Source organism: Echiichthys vipera (genome assembly GCF_963691815.1).
Source record: "Echiichthys vipera genome assembly, chromosome: 17".
Classification (NCBI taxonomy): Eukaryota; Metazoa; Chordata; class Actinopteri; order Perciformes; family Trachinidae; genus Echiichthys; species Echiichthys vipera.
Genome location: NC_139842.1, coordinates 17,419,040 through 17,441,480, shown reverse-complemented (window position 1 = coordinate 17,441,480; position 22,441 = coordinate 17,419,040). Strand labels below are relative to the sequence as shown.

Here is a 22,441-nt window from a genome sequence, read left to right as displayed (position 1 = left end):
AAGAACCGGAAAACGCTTTTTAATCCACTTTTATCAATGTAAGCCTGTGCAGTGAATACAAAATATACATCAGTGCAATCTGAACAAATAGTACACCTTTAATAAAAGTTGAATGGAATAAAAACAACTTCCACTGTAATTGAAAGTATATTTGTACAAAAACTACATCACAACATTACACAGCACTGTGGGATGCTTGTCACCTCGTAGGCAACATTGGTTTATTTTTTTCTCCCTTTTAAAGCCACAAAAACAATCCTAAGCTTGATGATGAAAATGTCAACAAATAAGTTATTGTAGCTGGGAGAGTTGTACGTTTTCTGTTCATATATTAAAGTCCATATTGCCATGTTCTTGAAGACTGTACATAAAAGAACCACAATGTATAAAGCATGGGCGGTTATTCGTGACCTGCAGGTATTATGCAGGGTTGACATGTATTTTCCTCTCCTTTGTTAATAATCTTCTGTACTGTTCTTTCACTCAGTATTTTAAGATATTAAATGTTCATGAGTTTCTTTTGACACTGAACAGAATTTCTTCAATAAAAGATTCAAACTCAACTTTCTCGAAATTTGCCATTGACCGGTTATATGATTTGTCCTTTTCTGCTGCTGCACTTAATTTCAAGTTTACTGTGGGTATACAACAGAACAGGCATTCAACATATTTCTTCACAGGTTCACGTCACTCTTTGGATGGTGATATACAGTAGATGGCTTTTTCTAAAAGAACTACCAAAAGACAAAACTTAAAGCAACTGAACATGGAAATTGAACATGTCCCTGTGATTAAAGCAGCAACAGTAAACAACTCTTAGTTACGAAACACATCAGCCATGTGTAGGAGGGATTTGACTTATTCAGATACTGAAAACAAAACTATCAAGGCCATCATGAAAATGAGCTTTTCATCCTGAGTTAACTCCCTTTTAAATTAATAACAGACTAAATTTCTCACCATGAACCTGTGCCTGGTGGAGGGCACAGTGGTTCCCAAAAAGGATCCGCCCTGAACAGTTTCCATTGGGTTACTTACTAACTCACTGTTTGGAATGAACTGTTAGTGATCAGAAAAGCCACCAACAACCAAAGTAAAAAGTATCTGTTGGTATAAAAAGCACTGAAATTATACTTAAAATGCTTATTGTAAACAGCAATCTGAGAGATTCATCAACATTTTACATTTAACATCCCAACTAAACATTTATAACAGAAACTGTATTTAAACACAATGTCTATATGATGTATATATAAACAATGATTGATAAATCTCAATGCTGGCTTCTTTGCACACCTGTCGCCAATGAGATTTTAAGCATGTTTATCATTTTATCAGCTGTGTTAATGCAAAACTCCCATTTTGTCACAATAAAAAGGTAAGGTAAAGGTATTATGTATTATTGGATAATTAAATTAGAACCAATAAATTATGGCCAAACTGTTCTTTGACTCAGCAAGTGCAGCATCTACATCCTCCGGTACGGCAGGGGGCAGTATGCACCTTTAAAGTTGGTGTGCGACTCGCCAATAAACATGTAATCAGATTACATTGACATGTCTGATTTGACAGATCATGTCAAAGCACTTAAATTGAATTGAATTAGAATTCTTAGGCATGATGCTCTATAAAAGCTAAAGCCGGTTTGTTACGTTTTTTTTATACACTTTACTAGAAAAATACACGAACACTTGGGGAGTCAGAACTGTTCATTGGTTTTGTTGGGTTAAAATAGTGATGTCAGATTTGGTTAGGTTAGAGCACATGAATGTAAATCCATCTTTGCTTAATGCATCCGAGCCTTTCTTACCCTCAGGTGTGTATGAACTACAGGTTATGTTTTCTCATCAGTATCGTCTTAAAAACAAATCCATAACCTGCATCCTTATTTTAAACCTTAGTGGTAAAATGCTGAAGCGCCATTGAGCTTGTTGCTGATTGCACAGTTTGGAGAAAATACAGGTGCCCTGCAGTAGTATAGTAGTATTAAATATTGTCTGCTCTGTTGCAGGAGTAGTATGGCTGACTCAAAATGTTTGAGCACTGAAGCTGATATGAGACCTTTGGATCAGCTTTACGGTTGGAAATATGTGCTTGATGTAACAGGGGGATTTCTGTTATTTAGGTTGATAGATTGCAGAAGCAATACATCAATAAAGTCATTCTGTAAGGAGTCTGTTTTAATTAATTTAAGCGCAACTCCAGTTACTTCAGAGTACTACTAGTTACTACAACTCAATGCACACTGCACTGTTTTGTTTTAACATATACATTCATTTGCAATTTTTTTTTTTACTTCTAAACTCTTGTGTTTCCCCTGCAGAGCAACAGTAAGAAATATGATCAGTCAGCTGAGGCTGAAATATACTCAACTCTCTGCATGTATGTACACTTACAATCAGAAAGTGATCCGTCTTACACATGCAACTGTTCAATCCAATGCACCTTGTCATCTCTGCTCACCTCTGTGAGGTTGAGGTAAACCAATTACAGCTAGGGAGTCGCTACAGAGCTGAAGTGAGTGTAAATACTGTTGTGTGGCCTGTGGCTGATTGCAGTTTTTACTTCACCCTGAGAGGCCAGAGCAAGCCCAAAGTCAATTTTCTGGGGGTTAAGTCCAGACGTTTCACTCAATCAATAAAGCTGACCATTGAGCTGCCGGAGCACTCCGACCACAAACTCCCTCAGCGTCTAGGAAAGAACAGAAGAAGCACACAAACGTATCTTCTTAACGTTAACAAAGAAACACTGCTGATTTTACTAAGTGCTCTGCTGTCCACTATGGGTCAAAAACGTCCCTTACCTGTGGCTTGCAGTGCTCCTCAATCCAGCTGAAAACACAGGCGGAGAGTTCTTGAAAGCTGCTCACTGAAACAGAATTGCTGAACGACTCGAACAGGGAGTCCATGATGCTCTGAAAGATGTTGAACTTGACCTGGTCAGACACCTGGTCCTCTCCCTGCTGTGGGTTGTTTTGGTGGGCCTTCACTATGTGCTCATAGTTCCTTTAGTTATGAAAAAGGCACACTCACTGGCATCACAAAATATGCAATTTAATGAAAGGCCACAACTAATTCATGACTAAATGCTTGAGCTAGTTAATTTGCATCCAGAGCAAACTTCACAGTTAATAATCCACACACAGCATTTTAAGATATTTTGTTGCACTATATACGGTTTCCGCAGTGCAATCAAAGCATTTCTACTCAAGAGTTTTATATCTACGTGCAAGATCAGCATTTCTATATAAATCCATCTTTTCATCTATCGGGATTCAGAATAAATAGAGAGGTCTTAGTTTGCCAACAACCCTGACTGGAGAATAAATTAAAGGAAAAAAAAACAAAAACAAATGGTTGAGAAAGTCTGAGAATCAATAACTTACGTTTTCATTATTTTCAGCGCCATCACTTCTTTCCTGAGTACAGAAACTTCCTCCTCTTGCTTCTTCTTTTCTTTATGAAGAAAGTGGATGTAGTCGATTGCTGCAAGAAAATACAGAAATGTATCAGTCAAGGATTTTTCCACTCATTTAAGTTTCATTTTCCAAGAGGTGTTGTCTCTCCATAACCATTGACCATGTACCCAAATGCTGCTGCTTCATCCAATAACATCACATCTTCCAAAAAGATCCCATCTTACTTTTTTGTAGCACAGTAGCCTTGCTGATCTTCTGTGCTCCCACTGTAAATTCAGACTGCTGCTGGCAGGTTGGTACTATGGACTGGAGGTCTTCATAGCCTTTCTAAAGTTACAACATAATAAATAGGAAATAACTCAATACTTCCCAAATTAAAACATACAACTCTCAAATGTCTCAAAGGTATGTGTGGTGTGTCTGTGGTAAGTCACAGAGACTTACATCCTATTAGCAGTTTTTTTGCAGCCTTACCTTGATAGCATCCCTACGCTTCTGCTCAGCCTGTGTGTGCGCTTGTCTCCGTCGATCTTTATATGAATCCTTATATGAGGCCTCATGTCTGTAGTCACTGTCCTCGTCATCTGTTCAGGAATATATTGTATTAACTCTTGGATTAAAAAGCATGCCTCTGACTGTGACAGTTGAATACCAGTTGGCATTCAGACAAATTTTGTTGTTAAATATAACTTTTCAGACACATAATGGATATTAGGCTAATTTAAGTTGGTTTACAGTCATAACAACCTTTGTTTATTTTCTGTGAAAGGAAAATGAATTGATAGATTTACTTAATATGCATATTCTGGAGCTGCTGGACTATTTTTCATTCAAGTGCCGTAGATGATTGTAATGGACTTTAAACTGACAGTCAACAAACCCAACTCATAAAACTCTGCTGACAGAATCTGAACAAAAGATGTAAAGACACAGATCTCCATTGTATTACAAATAATTAAACAGCATATACACTGGAGATCAAAATTAGAGGACAAATAATGAATACTTGATTTATTTATATTTATTGTTCAGAATTTGATAGAATATCCGCTGTGGCTATACCCCTACTGTACTAGCATGTTTTTTAAATGACCACGGCACTGCAACAAAAACCTTTATTTTGTGTAAAAACAGTGAGCAAAATCAGAGAACAGTAACCATTGTGCCAGAAGAAGATTTCAACAATGTTTTCTCAGGGCTATAGCATTAAACAATGAATAGGAAGGTGCCAGATTAACACCAATAACGGGGAGGTATCAGAAAAGTGTTCTCTAATTTTGCTCACTGTTTTTTTTTTGTGTGCCTTGATTATTTTTTGAAAAACATGCTAGTACAGCAGTGGTATACTGGAGCTACGGCTGATATTCTATTAAATTCTGAACAGTAAAGAATAACAACATTTCAGAATAAATCATGTATTAATAAGTTGTACTCCTCTTACTGTTTTTTATGGCATATTAAGAGTACCTCAGTCCTCACCGTCTATGTCGCACTGAGTGCCAGGACAGGTTTTTCCATTTTTAAAGAAGCGGAAAGCAAAAGGCAATGACTTTTTTTTTTAACAATGAGCTTTTACTTTGAATGAAAGGTAATATACAAATTAGGCCAACTGTTCATGTGACAGAATTTAGACTACAAGTTTATGCATTAGGGTTAAGTCATTCAAAGTGGCCTCACAGTCAACGAAGCAAACATTCACATCACAATCTAAATGTTATGCAAACTCACTTTAAACTGTCAACAATGTCAGTTCCCCTGTGTTAGAAACAGAATACCTGTATTTGGTACTGAAGAGGCACTTGTCGAGCCGATGCTGTTGGCCCTGGACACAATCGAACCCTTCCTGCCAGTTTCAGCAAAGAAACCTACAGAGCAAGACAGCAGAAATGGAAGATTTGTTTAACGCAAGGCCATAAAATAAACTGACACAGTTCCACACGGTCCCCATCACATAGTCTAAAAATATCAAACGATGGGACAAACAACTGGATGTGAACAGACTGAATACTCACTGGGGTCAAAGCCACTGTCGCTGAAAGCACCGTCTGTCTGCCAAGCCATCACCAGACAACAGAAGATGAAAAAGGAGAAAATAGAAGCTCAGATGCTGGAATAAAAAGGGCAAAAATCGTGCTGCCCTAAATACGGTGACAAAGGACCAATAGGTAGCCTGCCTGATAGACAGTCTAACCCCCCACTGAGCATTGCCCTGATTTATCCAATTCAAGTATTCATGAGGGTAAAGAGCTGCCCCCAATCACAACTGCAATCACAGATCCACTGTTTGATCTAGGGCAACACAACACAATAGTTACTTTGCTGCAGTTCCCAAAATCGGGTCTAGTTTCTATCCAATAATTACAGGGGGCAAATCCCTGAAAATGTGTTCAATTTAAACACTAAGCTTTGCTACATGTTTGGAGTGTTTCACCATTACAACTCCGACCAAAAGTATATACGCTGCATATGATAGTGGGTATATGAATGAAAAATGAATTTGTGTTTGTGAATTTATGGATACTAGTATCTAGCACTGGTACAAGTCCATTGTTCACTTGTTTCAAACGTTTGGTATGAAGGAAATGTGAATGTATTAGTAGGAATATATTTTATTGACAATGTGAAATTATTTACTTTATAGTATACATTTATTGTATGTGCAATACGATAGTGTTTATGTAATGTTTAATGTTTGGTTTGTGTTGTCATTTGTGTGGATCCCCGGAAGAACTAATAGGGATCCCAATTAAAATCAAAAAAATAAAGTTTTCACTCTACCTACAACAGAATCAAATTAAAAGAGGATTCACGAATAAAACTGACGTTGCTCTCTGTAATACTTTGTTATTGTTAGATCAGCTTTACTTAGGAGTACCTTTCTGATACCACACCAGTGTATCGGACAGGTTGCATTTATATGTGGTGGAGCTGCAAACTTGGTATATTTCCTGCACCATTCAGGCAGGTTATTCAAAAGAAAGGCACGCCACTTTCATATATATATATGCTTTAAAAAAAACTAAATAATAAAAGCAAAAAGAGAAATGTCACTTAAGGTCGGTGCCAATCTATTTTAAGCACAAACGAGGAACACTAACAGCCCTTTCGGGACGTTATGTTTACTTACCTAGCAGTTAGCTCTGACGTCACCCAGCTAACGTTAGCAGTTGAGCTAACAAAGCCCTGCTCCTCCACAACAACATTAGCAAAACTTCAACATATAGACATAACAATGTTTGCTACTTGTCACTGCTGTCACACGACAGGTGTTCGAGTCGGTTTATCAAGAAAGTTGAGGTCAACTAACATTAGTTACTTACTTTCCAGTGATCCTCTGGCGACGTTGTTGGGTCCGTCATTTTGGAACGTGAAATAACCAATAGCTCTGCTGCCTTTGCGTGCGTCTCGTAATTCTTAATTCTTCTTCTTAAAAAAACGGTTAACCCAAACTGTTCTGCTATTTTCAAAATATCCAAATATAATAATGAATACAAAACAACTTCTCGCATATCCAATTGTATCAGTTAGTCGATTTAAAGTGTTGATAATTCGTGTGCCCGTGAATTACGGCTAATTTCGAAGTAATTTCCCTTAAGCCACCTAATTTATGTCCGCGAATGAACAAAAACACATAATTTTAGCACTAGGTCTATTTGTTGATCTTGTTACTTTTCAGAGTCCATGTCCGCTGCACTCACTTAAAACATTGAATGTTATGAAGCGTTATTGTTCTGATGTCGAGGATTAGAAGTAATAATTTCCGAGGAGGCCGAGAAGGCATCAATCATACATGCAGTGGTTGGCTTTAAACACAGGGTGGCGCTGTTGGACAACAACCATCTTTACATTGTCACTCACACTCAAGACCACTCTAGCCTGACTTCCACATCAACCCATGTACCCTTGATTGCAGACCCGCAGACCGGGGAGGAGCTCAACGTGGGAGGAGTCTGCGGGTTTCGCGGCCAGGGCCTTCTCCATCAACCTGGCCCCACGTGAAAGAAAATGACCAAAACAAATGTAACCCCATGCAAGTTATGTTAGTGTCAAACGATTGATTGGCTTCAGTGTAATGAAAGTAGGTTCATAGTAAAGTAAATAAAGTTTCCATTGCGTGTTTTATTTTTTTTTAAATCTACACCTGCTTGATTAGAATTTGTTACCATAACCTTGGGGACAATATTCATGCTTACTTTCATTTCATTTTTGCTACCTTATCTAACTCATCATTCGCCTACTGTTAGCACGACATGCCTAACAGTTACCATATTCATCTTCCACTCTGACCTCCTACCCAGCTTCTGTTGCTGTCATGCACAGGAAGTTGCTCTTCTGCTTTTGAGCTTCTGTGGTTTCTGTCTGTGTTACAGCGTGTGTCACACTCGCCTCTCCTTCCTCTCACACGCAGCCCTCTGTACTTACTTCACTAGAGGAGTTCTCAGTCAACAAGTGTAGAAAATAGCGAGTGACACTGGGGTGGGTCATTCCTTAGAGCACAACAGGCCTCAAAAAGGCTTGTTACCTTATTCTCAAAGGTACTAGACAGAGAGCGACAGGTTGATGAGAGGACAGACATGAGGACAAACTACCTTCTTGCATCTCCCACCCTGTCCTCAGGACCAAGGCGGATTCAATAGACCAGAGACTTAATGTTCATCTACCTGAAGGCCCAAAGACTTGGTTTGATTTAGGTCTGCTTGTTCTTGTCCATCTGTTTTGGAATACACTGAATTCTCAGTAGAAAGAGTTTGTGTACAGCTTTCCTCCTGGATTACTTGTGGAGATTAGTGATGGGGAATGCGGCTGCAGGGAGCTTGGAGCAGGAACCGTCTGAGGGCCGAGAGGCCAGGAACTCAGTCGGAGGAGCTTCAGGAATGAGTGACCCCACTCCAACCTTGCAGAAGAAGCAGCCGGCTCCCCCCAAACTGCCCATGCCCCCAGAGGAAGAGCTGGAGGAGCGCTTCAATATGGTGCTGGTGAGTGGCTACACAGGAGACACGGCGGCACACACCGTCACTGCGAAAGAAATCAGAGACTATGCACTTGGTGTATTACCAATGGCAGCGACGCTTTTATAGAAGAGGCTGTAAAGGCTGGGAGAATTAAACAGGTGCATATGATTCAGAGTCACAGAAGAAGAAAAAACAAGTTCTGTTTTAAAATGTAATCTGTGCGTCAGATTTATGCTGCCAAAAAACAATTTTAATTAGATACAGACTGGATATGTCAGCTTTATAATGACTATGTTATCTATAAGTTTCCAGTGCTTCTTTAATTTCAGAATAGGAACAGGGTGATTAGTGCATGCTTAGGCGACTGGCCCCAAGGGGAAGTTGAGCAACATATTTACATGAGAGAGACCGGAAAGCAACTGTTCCTCAACTCTTTCAACAGTTTTACAAACACATGAAACCTCATGAGGAATACTAGAAGCATTTGAGACGCCATAAAGAATAACACATCAAAATCTATTGTATAATATTAAGTTTAAGCACTTAAGTTGTTGATTCTTTTTGCTATTGAAAACAACAAAAATAGAATCTATTAAAAAAAGACAAAGATCTGATTCTGGTTGCTTAGGCTAGTCTAAATCATGATAATGAGCATAAAAAGTGAACTGAAGACATCAAGACTATAATCTATGATGTCATTCTGACACTTGTCATTTCCTGAAGACTTTGTCAACCTTCTTAACACTTTGTCTCAGGGCTTACAGCTAAGGCTTCCCCATAGTTATATATATATATATATATATATATATATATAATAACATTTATCCTGTCTTTAAATTTCTATGACAGAGACTAAGTCCATCAATAAAACTCGAGAAAAAAAACACAGGAATGAGAGAAAAAAAAGAACATAAGTGATCTTTTTTACTTTTGGAGTTAGTTGTTTGTAATTGGTTTAATTAAACTTTATTAATGTAGGATGGAGGAAAGCAATTATTTTGACAATTGCGGCATTTGTTGTGAAAAAGTGTCAAATATGTTTTGAAGACTTTTTAAATTTTCTCTGCTAATGCCTAAACAATTATAACAAACATATGATGCCAACCTCATCCAAATAATCACATAAAATGACCCAACTTAGCTAAAAAGTACTGAAAAGTTCAAAGTTTATGATTTTTTAAAGCCTTATCAAGACTCAGTATTGTTCAGAAGTGACAATAGTTTAGCCTCTATACATTATACATAAATACCTTATGTTAAAATTCATGCATGACTATATGTAAGTTTACAAAACGTCTTCTGACAAAGGACACATGAAAATGTAGTGTGTCTTCAATCACTGTTAACCATTTCATAATGCCTGTGACATATCTCGCTCAGAAACGGTGGCTGGGCCGTTTCATGCCAACACCTCCCTCGCAGGGGTTACATTAAAGTATGACCTCACTTCCTCTTTCAGCAAAATGCTGTACCTTCCTTTATTATGAGAGTTCAGGATGCAATATTTTCATAATTAGCTAAACAAAGAAATGAGAAGTGCACTGTATTATTTCTGAACTCAAGGACTTTACGCTTATGTTCATGCAAATGGACACACACCCAAACACTTGTGCGAGTCTTGTTTTACCGCAAAAACCACAATGAGACCCCTCCCTTACCCCAGCAAAGACGAAGCCATGCCAAGCAACCGTCTGTTTCCACTTCTTGTTGGGGATTTTCAAGGTGCTCAAAAGAAATCTCAAACCAATGTTTTAATGTGCATACTGAAAGATTCAAGAGGAACACCCAGTCAACTGAGATGATTAGTCCTGTCGGTTCATCACCGCCATCTTGGATCATGTGCCCAAGCAGTTATAGGGCTGTTGAAGATTGCAGCAGGGCTGTGAATGTGAGGGGAAATTTTATTTAAAATAAACTTGAACTTAATACATAAAGAAAAATGTATGTTCATTCACTCAACCGGTGACCAGAGAAAGCACTTGAACTGTAATTAAATGCTTTTATTTTAATTTGCATTTAACAACAGTGATTGAAGACCATTCTTGCTCGAATTAATTGCCCTTTAATAACATTTATTTCTTTTTTTTCCCACTCAAACTCCCCAATTAGGCTGTGAATCATTCATGAGACTAAATTTGGGTCCATTAAATCATTCAGTTCTTACGGCATTTGAATGGGGAAACTTTATCAAGAGTCAAACATTTCACTGTAGGTTGAGGGCATTAACCCAAAGGGAAACTGCACCTTTCTGGGCAGCATGTTAACTCCTAAGATGCTGGACGAGTCGACTCTTTTGCATGAAAGAGTTGTGGAGGTGGGGTATCCTTGATGTGTATACAATTCTCCACACAGTTGAGAGGATTATAGAAATGTGATGTTATGTAAAGGAAAAGTATGTGGTAAGATAAAAAAAATTAAGTAAATGGACTTGTACTTATATAGCGCCTTTCTAGTCTTCTGACCACTCAAGGCGCTTTTCACAGTGTTTTTCAGATTCACCCATTCACACAGACATTCACACAGATGGCGGTGGTCCTCTACATACCATCTAATCTAACCACTCACACCACATTCACACACCCATGCGCAGCATGGGGAGCAATTCGGGGTTCAGTGTCTTGCTCAAGGACACTTTGACATGTGGACAGAGGGGGGTGGGAATCAAACCGCCAATCTCTTGAATGTAGGACAACCCACTCTCCCGCTGAGCCACAGTCATCCCAATTGTTGCTCAATTGAGTGTTGTTAGAAAGTCTGTATAGCTATTGTCTTCATTTAGACTTCGGTCATAATCATATAAATAAAAAAAGTAAAGAAACCAACAATTAAATAAAACTATGTATGCGTTTTCTTAATGTTATACGTACCTTGGTTCACCATCTTTGTCCTTAAAGGTTGTATTGTAAGCCTCAAAGGCTCTAAGATAGCTCAATAATTTCTTTGTTATGACCAAAACATTTATTTTGAGGTACATGGTAACCACTGACAACCATCAATACATAAGCCTACACCTAACCACTGAGTCATCTGGGCTTCCGGCAGGGAGGCAGGAGCTTCAGAAAATGCGTTTGTGGTTTGGTTGATTTGAATATTGTTGCATAAGCAGGAAAGTTTAAGAAATTACAACATTTAAAATGAAGAACAGATAGTGACAAATATGAAATTATGGTTTCTTTTTACCCAGAGTCATATTCTTATATTCTCTAAATTGAAGCAACCTCTCTTATGCTCTCTCTCTCTCTCTCTCTCTCTCTCTCTCTCTCTCTCTCTCTCTCTCTCTCTCTCTCTCTCTCTCTCTCTCTCTCTCTCTCTCTCTCTCTCTCTCTCTCTCTCTCAGAGTTACATGAACTTGCCTCCAGACAAACTGAAGCTGTTGAGTCAGTATGACAATGAAAAGAAGTGGGAATTAGTCTGTGACCAGGTGAGAACTTTTTATTTCATTGATGGTGAGCCTGTTTTACACCTCCCGTGTCTTCACTGGGACAGAGTTGATACAAAGGAGCTACATAAATAGGGATATGTGGTAAAGAGCAGAGTGCAGTGTGAAAACCGTGCAACACAGTTTCTGTGGTGGCAACTGATGGCGTCGGCATGGAAACAGAGAGCGGTTTGTGTCTACTGTGTTAACTAGCACAGGCAATAATAGATTTTCAAATGCTGTGCACTGGTAAGTGTGTCTCCAGTCCAGTCATCGTTCAGGTTTATTAAAAAAACGAGTGAATCCTTCTTCCCCAGGAGCGTTTCCAGGTGAAGAGCCCACCGTCTACTTACCTGACTAAGATCAAGAGCTTCTACCAGGATCAAATAGGGGTGCCTCGCAGGGTCAGTGTAAAAGCATTTTCCTTTCATATTTGACTCGTCTTTAATTCTCTACCTTGTTCAATGTTTTCTTGAATCTCACATTTTCTGCTTCTTTAGCTGAAGAAAAGGATTCAAGATGCCACCCAAGTCCTTAAAGATTTGGAGATATCCCTTCGCACCAATCACATTGGGTGAGCATTAACTAAAGCCACTTTCCCACTGGACAACCAAAAAAAACCAACACCCACTAACTTCAAAATATTTTAGTGGGAAAGGTTACAATGGGCATTCATTTCCAAAACAAATGACTCTGCAGTTGCACAGGTGTATTGACCCCAGCTCCAATCGGCAGCCAGTTACCCCCCCTTTTCCGGCATCATACAGTGACAGGCTTCACATCCGCCTGTAACTCCTGCAACTATGTAACTATCATCTCAGTCACAAACCCCCTCGGTCTCCACCCAAGCAGCACTCGAACAGTGTTCCAAATTAGTCAGCAACAAGTTTGAAAAAGAGATTGAATAAATAACAGATATAAAGATTAAGTAACCACCTGTTTTATACTCTTTAATATCCCTGTTTCCTGGCGCATTTTTTGACATTCAACGTGACACAGCAGGAAATTGATAATGTACTTACTTATATTGAGCCTTTCTAGTCTTCTGACTACTCCAGGCGCTTTTACACACTACTTGTCAAATTCACCCATTCACACAGACATCCACACTGATGGCAGTGGACATCTGCATACCATCTAATCTAATGTAACCATTCACACCACATTCACACACCCATGCGCAACTTGGGGTTCAGTGTCTCGCCCAAGGACACTTCGACACGCGGACTGGAGGAGCCGGGGATCGAACCACCAGTCTCTCAAAGGGAGGATGACCTGCACTACCTCTGAGCCACAACAGCCCCTAAATCTTAACAGAAATAGATACTTGCATGGTCTACTGGCAATGGGAAAATAGTCTATCGCCCATTTTTAGCAGGTTTTCCCACTTTATTTAAACACGTACATACGTGGTGGGAAAAGGGTAAGATGAGATTATGTTTACATACACTTTTAGGTTTTCAATGTGCTCAGGCTGTCCTGATGTTACAAATAAAACAACAACCCAAAAATACATTGCTCCAGTACTACTAGTGGAGCAATTTGGTATATGGAAGAACTCCACAGGGTACATTTAAGATAGATGCTGAAGAAATGTTTCCAATTATTTTTGTCATTATTATAATTAACGGTCCGTTTCAGTCAACAATTAACCCTTTGCTGAACACCAGTCACTGGATCCACAAGCCACAATTAATTTTGAAGTGTAGTAACAATAACTATCTAAGGCTTGCCAGCATTAGCCACCTGACCAAGTAAGGTTGAGTGTATTAAAGAACTATTGAAGCAGAGTGCAGTTTAGTGCTTATGAATTCGCATTTCTATGTAAGAGCAAGATTATGTTATTTCTTCTTACTAAAGTTACGAAGGCTAATCTGAGCGCAGAATCTATAATGACAAAATATTCTTCTTTTAGTGTTTCATTCCTCGTTCTTTATTTCTGGGTCATTTTGCAGATGGGCTCAAGAGTTTCTCAACGAGCAGAACAAAGGTTTGGATGTTCTCGTGGAATACCTGTCCCATGCACAAAGTGACGCCTCGTGAGTACCAGCAGGGTGTGAACACTCTCAGAAACTGACAACTGTACATACTTACAACAGAGCTATTGAACACCATAGATGTTTATTTTGTATAAACTATTTAGGTTTGATGTGGAGAGTGTTGAAAATGGTGGCACCCTGTCCGAAAGAGGAAAGCCAGCAGAGAGGTCGATGGAAGACTTGACCAAAAGCTCCAGTGGCTCTCAGTCACATGGGATGACCAGAGCTGCTCGTGCACTGACTGTAAGGTAAGAAGCACCAGACGTGAACGATTTTGAGGTGCAGCAGCTATGAGAGACAGAGTTCCAGACCCAGAGATCTTTTACGAATATGATTATATGCATAAAGTGCATCCTTCATCATGACCTCTTATTAAAGAGGAACTTTCAGTTGATACAGTTGCACATATAGTCACTATAGTATAGAAAATCTCGCAAGACAGAAGTGGTGTGATGGTGTTACCACAGAGGTGACCAGACACCATGTCATTTTCTTAGCTGAATTGGGGTCAGACTGGTGCTGTTTCTTTATGCAATTCAAGTCGAAATCATCATCATTTGTGTTATTAATACAGTGCTGCAGTGAATAGGGTTGGCATATTTTTGCAGGCCAACCTGGATGTTAGTATTACCGTGGTTCCCTTTGCTTTTTTGGCCTTTTTATTGCGACGGCAGTTCCTCTTGAATCTGAGACATAACAACTATATGAAATACCTTCATTTCTCACACTGTCATTCATTAATATCCTTCACTGCTCATTTGTTGAGGAAAAATAAAGAATACATTTATTTTCCTTTCCACCCGATTCCACATCTCATCTGTCAGACAGACACAGTGGATGTCCAAAACAGTGCTGGAAGTCTTGTTATAATTGGCCAACCGTGCGGTTCTGGGCCTCGACTACAAACCATTTGCACATAGAGTAACTTCTCTTGTTATCCCTCCACAGAATAAGCTCCACTCTGGGGAGCAAGATGAATAAGAAGTCCCATTCATCCAACCAGAGAGATGATGTACATGTGTGCATAATGTGCCTGCGAGCCATCATGAACTACCAGGTAGAGCCTTAAAATATGGTGTAAAATGTCACTTATTTCACATGCTGTCATACACCATACTTCTAAAGAAAGTGAGTTTTTTTGCGAGTGGGCTGACATAAATCAAACATTTTTTTCCACTTGTGTTTTACTTGCAAACAAACTAGATGTTTGATTTAAAATGTTATGGAAAAAGCTACAAACTCTTTAATTGCATCTTATTACACACCAGCTGTTTATGCCTTTCTTCTGCTTTCAGTCTGGATTTAACTTAGTGATGACTCACCCACGCTGTGTGAACGAGATCACCCTCAGTCTCAACAGCAGGAATCCCAGGTGAGTGCATCAGTGTGTGTGAGACAAAGTGTTTGCTATCTGTCTGTCCGTCTGTATCCTTATCTAACCCCTTCTCTGCCGCACCAGGACCAAAGCCCTTGTGTTGGAGTTGCTGGCTGCGGTGTGTCTTGTCAGAGGAGGACATGACATCATCCTGTCTGCTTTTGACAACTTCAAAGAGGTAAAATAAGTTTTGCCATGGTGTCATTTGACATTGCTCGTTCAAGTCATACTACTGTTGCAGACTTCCCCTCTTTGCTTACTCATCTTGTGACTGACACAATCCATCCCCTCACATGCACTATGGTCATACTTTTAGCACATGTAGATAAATCATGTGTGTAATTCTACATGCAAGCACAGTGCAAGGGTCAGGCATACGGTATTCCTTGTTTGTATAGCTGAGATCAGCTAATACATGTAATTAATAGAACTTATCAGAAAAATACAAATTTTGCGTCGATGCCCCCCTTATGCCCCCATGTGGGCAATAATTAAAATGCATATTCACTTTTTTTCTCAGGTGAGCAGAGAAAAGAACCGTTTTGAGAAGTTGATGGAGTACTTCATCAATGATGACAGCAACATTGACTTCATGGTAGGTCCAAAAATACTGGCTGACTGGCTGAACAAATAACGGGGCTTTCGAATTGTATTTCATTTAATTTGAGTCACTGTGTCTGTCTCCAGGTGGCTTGCATGCAGTTCATCAACATTGTGGTCCATTCAGTGGAGAACATGAACTTCCGTGTTCATCTCCAGTTCGAGTTCACTCACCACGGGTTAGACAAGTATCTAGAGGTTAGTATGCATACAAATCTCAGTTTAGCAGCTAAAAAACAGGTATTTTCCTCATGAGTTGATAGAGACCAAAAACAGAACTCAAAGGAGTCAGTATTGGAAGCACGACTGCTAATGTTGCTCCATAACTCCTGGAGTTGCAAGTTTGTCATATCAACTCAAAGGTCTTCTAACTGTGTATCTGCTTCCCACTGATAGTTATTAAATATATAAATATATGAAATATCTCTCCATTGCAATTCACATTAATGTATACTACTGTCACTTTAATGCCTTTTTTTGACTTTATTATTATTTGCACTACTTTCATAGAATACTGCTGGATACTGTGTACTGTTTATGTAATAACTTTACTGTCACTTTATTGCTATTTTTTACCTGTTTACTACTACTACTTTTACCTACCTCATTAACTTGAATTATTTTCATAGCATCAATACGGAGGTTGCAATCATAATCTTGTTGTACAATGACAATAGAAATTCTCTCCATATATTTTAAAACATCTAATATTATACTGTAGTATTAAATTATTAGACATGAATCAATAAGCGGATCAACAGAAAAATGATTGGCAACTATTTTGAGATAATCATTAAATTTACTTTCCAAGTAGAAATGCAAAAAAAAAATGGTTGTGCTGACTCCTTAAATGCTGCTTTTTCTCTGTAATATAATATGTAAATTAAATATCTTTGGGTTTTGGACTGTTGATCGAACAAAAAGATATTTGAAAATGTTACCTTGAGCTCTGGGAAACTGAGATAGACATTTTACACAATTCACAACCATATTTAATGTTAAAACATAAGGTGAATACATTTTTTGTTCATCAGACTTTTGCTGACACTGCTTTAATTTAAATATCTTCCATAAATCTTCATTCAAAAGTTAATCTGAATCAATCTCTATGCCATAAAATAATTATAACATTAAACATGCCTCATATTATTCTATGTCATACTTTAATAGAACATTATTATGTGTGTTTGTGTGTTAGCATCTGAAGCAAACAGAGAGCGAGAAGCTGCAGGTGCAGATTCAGGCCTACCTGGACAATGTGTTAGATGTAGGAGCCCTGCTGGAGGATGCTGAGAACAGAGGAGGGGTGCTGGAGCATGTGGATGAACTGCAAGAACACAATGTACAGGTCAGCCACAAATTAAAAATAGAATAAAAAATAGGAATCTCAGTAAACAAAAAGGAGCCTTTGAATTTGTGATGTTAAAGCACTGTTCTCTGTGTTGCAGCTGAGTGCCCGGCTTCAGGTGATTGAGGATCAAGCTACAGAGAGAATATCTGAACTTGAGACTCAGCTCATGCAGTCCACCAAGGAGACCGAGCTGCTCAAAGTAAGTGCCACTCCAAGACATGTACAATGTTTAATTGATATGATTAATTAGCCACGCAAGATGTGCCATTCTCCCAGTGGCAAGCACTTTTAACACTTGTCAAATAAATCTACATCTCTTCTAAAGCTTGAAGATATATTGTGTGTTATATGCTTTGTTTCTATATTTGTGTTTGTGTCGAAAAGGAAAGCCTGCGAGAATCCTGTTCCCAGGTTAGTGGCCTGCAGCAGAGGGAACGGGAGCGTGAGCTGGACAGAGAGAGGGAGAAGGACAGGGAGCGTATGAGCACCTCCGCAGCTCCAACGTCTTCAGAGCTGGAGCAGAAGATCCAGGAGCTGCAGGATAAGGGGCTGATCCGATTGGGACGCAGTGCCTCCGGAGGTCTGGACATCCAGGTCGTGCCTGTCACGGTAGTTGAATATGTCCAAGCCCCAGCCTCAGCCGCCCAGTCCAGTGCGCCATGCTCTGTCCCTGATTCTGCTTCCCCACCATCAAGTCTTCCTTCCTCTGCTCCTGCGCCAACCCCTCCACCTCCCCCTCCTCCTCCAGGGGGGGTTGCCTCGCCTCCTCCTCCTCCTCCACCTCCACCTCCACCAGGATTTTGTGGTGCTGTGCCCCCACCTCCTCCTCCACCTCCTCCTGGAGGAGGTCCACCACCCCCACCTCCTCTGCCCGGTGCTGGACCCCCACCCCCTCCTCCCCCACCTGGTGTTGGGCCCCCACCACCGCCTCCCCCACCTTGTGCTGGATCGCCTCCACCGCCTGGTGCTGGACCTCCACCCCCTCCAGGAGCGCCAAACACTCCTGGTAAGGAGATTGATGGAAGTATCTGAAAAGTACTGAAAACTGTTGGTAGCAAAGGAAGAGTAAAGATCTTATTTGTTTGATAATTCCTCTTATTTTTGTTCCCTTAGCGTTTAAGAGCAAGAAGCCCATTCAGACCAAGTTCAGGATGCCATTGTTTAACTGGCAGGCCTTAAAACCAAACCAGGTGACAGGCACCGTCTTCAACGAACTGGATGACGAGCAGGTCTTAGAGGTAAGAAGCTGCAGCCTCACTTGCACTGTCATAAAACGCCAGTGTAAAAATACTTTTTTAAAATAATGACCCTCTCCACTTTCTTTCTCTGCCTCCTATTCTGTCTACATCAGGAGTTGAACATGGATATGTTTGAGGAACATTTTAAAACTAAGGCGCAGGGTAATCCAACAGACCTGTCCGCTATCAAGAAGAAGGTGGTCCAAAAGGCTCCCAGCAAGACGTCCTTGATTGACCCCAACAAGGCCAAGAATCTGGCCATCACTTTACGCAAGGGGGGGATGAGCCCATCTAGCATCTGCACTGCCATAGAGACGTATGTGCTTCATAGAGAACCTGTTGTATTTCTTACAATTCTGAGCTATCCATTCCCTCTCTCATACACTAACTGGTGTGACTTTCACAACTCTTTTGCACAGGTACGACCAGAAGTCTTTGTCCATAGACTTCCTGGAATTACTCAACCCTTTTATTCCATCCGATTTTGAGATGAAGCTGCTGGTTAACTATGAGAAGGATGGCCGTCCACTGGAGGAGCTGACGGACGAGGATCAATTTATTTTACACTTTGGGAAGATTCCTCGTCTGAAGCAGCGGATAAACACTCTCACTTTCATGGGCAACTTCCCGGACACTGTCAAACGCCTGCAGCCGGTCAGTCTGTCAAATGCATTGCAACTTGGACTGAAAGAGATTTGCACTTAAACAGATGTCCTGATTTTGTTTTCACTTCATCCACAGCAACTGAACTCCATCATTGCTGCGTCCATGTCCATCAAGTCTTCAACCAAACTGAAAAAGATCTTAGAAGTAAGTAAAAGAGAATACAACATTCTGATATAGCTTCCAAATGTGGGTTTTTGTGTGACAAAAGTTTCATGTATTTCTCCTCAGATTGTTCTCGCCTTTGGCAACTATATGAACAGCAGTAAGAGGGGTGCAGCATACGGTTTTCGGCTGCAGAGTCTGGACCTCGTAAGTAGCCTTTTCTTGTATATAATGAGACAATAAATCACAAATTCTGCCTTTTACATGTGCTCAATTCAATAGACTCATGCCTTTCACTATTACAGCCTCACTTGGTCTGGTATGGCCAGCAGCAAAATGGCAACAATAGCTAATGTCAGAAAGAACGAGGTTGCAGGTACAAGTGTCTGAAATGGGTTTCTCAAGGGGTGGCTGGAGTCTCCCTTTGAGATAGGGCGAGAAGTTCGACCATCCAGTTACCATTATCCTATAATCGTCACTAGTGGTCATAGCGGCTGCTGTTAAGCAAAAGTTACTCATCTTATAAGAAAACTAATAAACAAATCAAATTTTTCAACATCTTCACTTTTCAGCTGTTGGAGACCAAGTCCACAGACCGCTCACAGACGCTACTTCATTTCATCACCAATATCATCCAGGAAAAATACGCAGACCTGGCCAACTTTCACACCGAGCTACACTTTGTGGACAAGGCAGCGCTTGGTACGTTCACATAGACAATCAAGCTTTCCAGTTTTGTTGCTTGTGATTTTAATTTGGAGTGGTACTAAACTTATTTCTGTTTCTTTGCCAGTATCACTGGATGGTATTCTTCAGGATATCCGGACGTTAGAACGGGGAATGGAAATGACCAAAAAGGAATTCCTGGTGCAGGATGACAGTCCGGTGTTGAAGGAATTCATCAAAACCAACAGCGAGCAGCTGGAAACTTTGATCAAAGACAGCAAGACAGCACAGGTTAGCCTTCAATTCATATCAAACGTACACACAACTCCACAACAAGTTATAACATGCTTTAAGATGTTTTATGTTGTTATCTTGACTCCTCCAGGAGGCATATGGATCTGTGGTGGAGTATTTTGGAGAAAACCCCAAAACCACACAGCCTTCCATGTTTTTCCCAACGTTTGGACGCTTGATAAAGGCCTATAAGGTGAGGAAGAGTGGTGGGTTTCTGATTTTCATCCATTACAATTGATGCATTGCTTGCTAAGCCATTTGCATGTAATTGAACACAGACAGCACAGCAAGAGATTGAGCAGAAAAAGAAAATGGAGAGTCAGAGCAGTGAGGAAAAATTGCCCTCATCTTCTCCGAACAAGGCTGGTGTACAAAAGGTAACGTATTGAGGTCAAGTCTTAAAAATACATAAAACAATACACATCAGATTTATTAACTGCCGTGGCTTGTTTAATGGATTATGTTTTATTATTACCTCTGCCAAGGAGGTCATGTTTTCAGCTCGGTTTGTCTGTTGGTTTGTTTGTTTGTTGATTTTCACGAAACTTCCTGGAAGGGTGTAGCCTGGGCCACGGAAAAACTCCCCCAAGATTAATGGGGCGGATAGACACAATCATTTTTTTTCATTCACATTATGAGATAGGGCATTTGTGCTGTATTCATGTGGCGTTGGGATAATTGGAAAATGCTACACTGAAATAACATTGTGAGATAGGGCATGCCCTAAAGGTGCTATTTTCCTGGAGATACTTTGCAACTATGCAAACTAAACAATCATTGAAAACAAATATGTGACTAAAACCCATGACACTCAAACTCTTAGAGGATAAGAAATCTAAATTGACTTTGTATACATTCAATGCTTTATTTTTGACTTTTGCTAGGGGCCCATGATGCCTAAGATGCCCCAGATGGATCTGATAGCAGAGCTAAAGAAGAGGCAGGTGAAACCGCAGGTACGTGAAGGGAAGGACGGCGCCCTGGAGGACATCATCACAGGTACGGTAACTGAGCGGTGCTTTCTGAAGGAGTCACATGGTTATATTTTAATCAAGTTTGCTGCATGTTTACATATCTGTCTTTGGTCTTCTTCAGACTTGAGGAACACACCCTACAGGCGGACGGATGTTCGGCGGCCAGCCCAGCGCCAGGACACTTGAGCCACTTCTGATCCATGACTTTTTACAAATGTAACTGGATTCCCACTCAAGTATGCAGACAGAAGAAAATGCTTTAAAATGTGCTGCATATACAGTATATTAAAATGTATAATAAGCCATATGGCAGTGTGTATTTTTGCCATTGCTTTAGTGTGAATTTGCTGTGTAAATAGAATTTGAAGCTGGAACTATTTGATATTTTTTATGCATCGGTCCGTTAATTTGATTACAAATCTTGCAAAAAACCCCGAAATTATGTCTTTGAATGCTCTGTATTTGGGGTGTTGTATCCTATTAAGCAATAAAAAAACATCATGACTTTATTTGAAAAAAAGATATGTGTTGGACATTTTGTGTTGCTAAAAACAATGCACTCAATTCCTGTCAAAACAACGAAAACAAGTTATTATAAAGTAAAATCAGACATCGCCACTGTACAAGAGAGCTGCACTTTATTGGACACACAATCACAGCAAATTATGTACAAAAGAAGGCAGCCTACTGTCTTCTCACAGGAAAAACACACACATTTCTCACAGAATATCATGGCATCCACACTGATAAATTAGTATCTCCAGTATCAGTAGGCTTTTAAATTTATATATCATTATATTATAGATCTATTTTCTGTATTATTTTTGTTCTTATATCACACTACTCTACAAATGGGAGAATCACTGTGGAAAGAGTACACCATCACTGGTGACTTCTCTGGTTGGGGTGCATTCAAGCATTCTGAATCCTAGACGTCCAACACTTTCGGCCACTACCGTCCTCCTCATCGTCACATAACATCACAGTAAGACTGAACATGCCTGTGTCACAGATACCATAATAATGTATCATTCTTCATGTTTGTAAACCTCTTAACATAGAACCACCTTTCACTTCCTCTCTCATTCTCATTTTTTTGAGAAAACACGTAGACAACATATTTTTTTTCGACTGCACCGTGCGATTGCTTGAGACTATACATGCATTATTTTTGTATATACCTTTGTACCCATCTTCATAGTTTATTAATAAAACATCTTCTTTTGGACATAACAATTTGTTGAACTCGCTAGGAATGACTCAGCCTATTTACAAGTCAATTTTGTTTTTCTACTTTTGATGCCAAGATTTTTGAACATCCACACATTCATGTAAAAATCTCATATAC

General features: G+C 39.8%; 2 protein-coding genes across 2 annotated transcripts; one reads left to right on the top strand and one right to left on the bottom strand.

The window, feature by feature from the left end:
- Positions 1-87: 87 nt before the first annotated feature.
- On the bottom strand, positions 88-6,778 carry mlx (MAX dimerization protein MLX). Its single transcript, XM_083931816.1, has 8 exons — positions 6,739-6,778; positions 5,431-5,467; positions 5,194-5,283; positions 3,893-4,002; positions 3,643-3,745; positions 3,386-3,485; positions 2,804-3,005; positions 88-2,691 (listed from the first exon to the last, which is right to left on the bottom strand). The coding sequence occupies exons 1-8, from the start codon at positions 6,775-6,777 to the stop codon at positions 2,635-2,637; spliced, it is 738 nt and encodes a 245-aa protein (XP_083787942.1). The 5' UTR covers position 6,778; the 3' UTR covers positions 88-2,634.
- A 1,092-nt stretch (positions 6,779-7,870) lies between these two features.
- Positions 7,871-21,578, top strand: fmnl1a (formin-like 1a). The gene is made up of 25 exons (XM_083930787.1): positions 7,871-8,394; positions 11,708-11,791; positions 12,106-12,192; positions 12,289-12,362; positions 13,744-13,827; positions 13,932-14,075; positions 14,776-14,884; positions 15,123-15,199; positions 15,287-15,380; positions 15,723-15,797; positions 15,890-16,000; positions 17,001-17,150; positions 17,251-17,352; positions 17,538-18,159; positions 18,267-18,391; positions 18,505-18,707; positions 18,811-19,045; positions 19,133-19,201; positions 19,286-19,366; positions 19,732-19,861; positions 19,953-20,116; positions 20,211-20,312; positions 20,398-20,496; positions 21,004-21,118; positions 21,215-21,578. Exons 1-25 carry the CDS (start codon positions 8,209-8,211, stop codon positions 21,277-21,279), a joined length of 3,387 nt encoding a protein of 1,128 aa, XP_083786913.1. The 5' UTR covers positions 7,871-8,208; the 3' UTR covers positions 21,280-21,578.
- Positions 21,579-22,441: the final 863 nt, after the last annotated feature.

Bases quoted from the DNA above. Each gene is read 5' to 3' on its own strand.
- fmnl1a (XM_083930787.1), top strand. From the start codon at position 8,209: ATGGGGAATGCGGCTGCAGGGAGCTTGGAGCAGGAACCGTCTGAGGGC. The intron at 18,160-18,266 runs GTAAGGAGATTG...TTGTTCCCTTAG, and splicing joins AGGAGCGCCAAACACTCCTG to CGTTTAAGAGCAAGAAGCCC. The intron at 21,119-21,214 runs GTACGGTAACTG...GGTCTTCTTCAG, and splicing joins CCTGGAGGACATCATCACAG to ACTTGAGGAACACACCCTAC.
- mlx (XM_083931816.1), bottom strand. From the start codon at position 6,777: ATGACGGACCCAACAACGTCGCCAGAGGATCACTGGAAA. The intron at 5,284-5,430 runs GTGAGTATTCAG...CTTGCTCTGTAG, and splicing joins CGACAGTGGCTTTGACCCCA to GTTTCTTTGCTGAAACTGGC. The intron at 3,006-3,385 runs GTAAGTTATTGA...TCATAACTAAAG, and splicing joins GCGCTGAAAATAATGAAAAC to GAACTATGAGCACATAGTGA.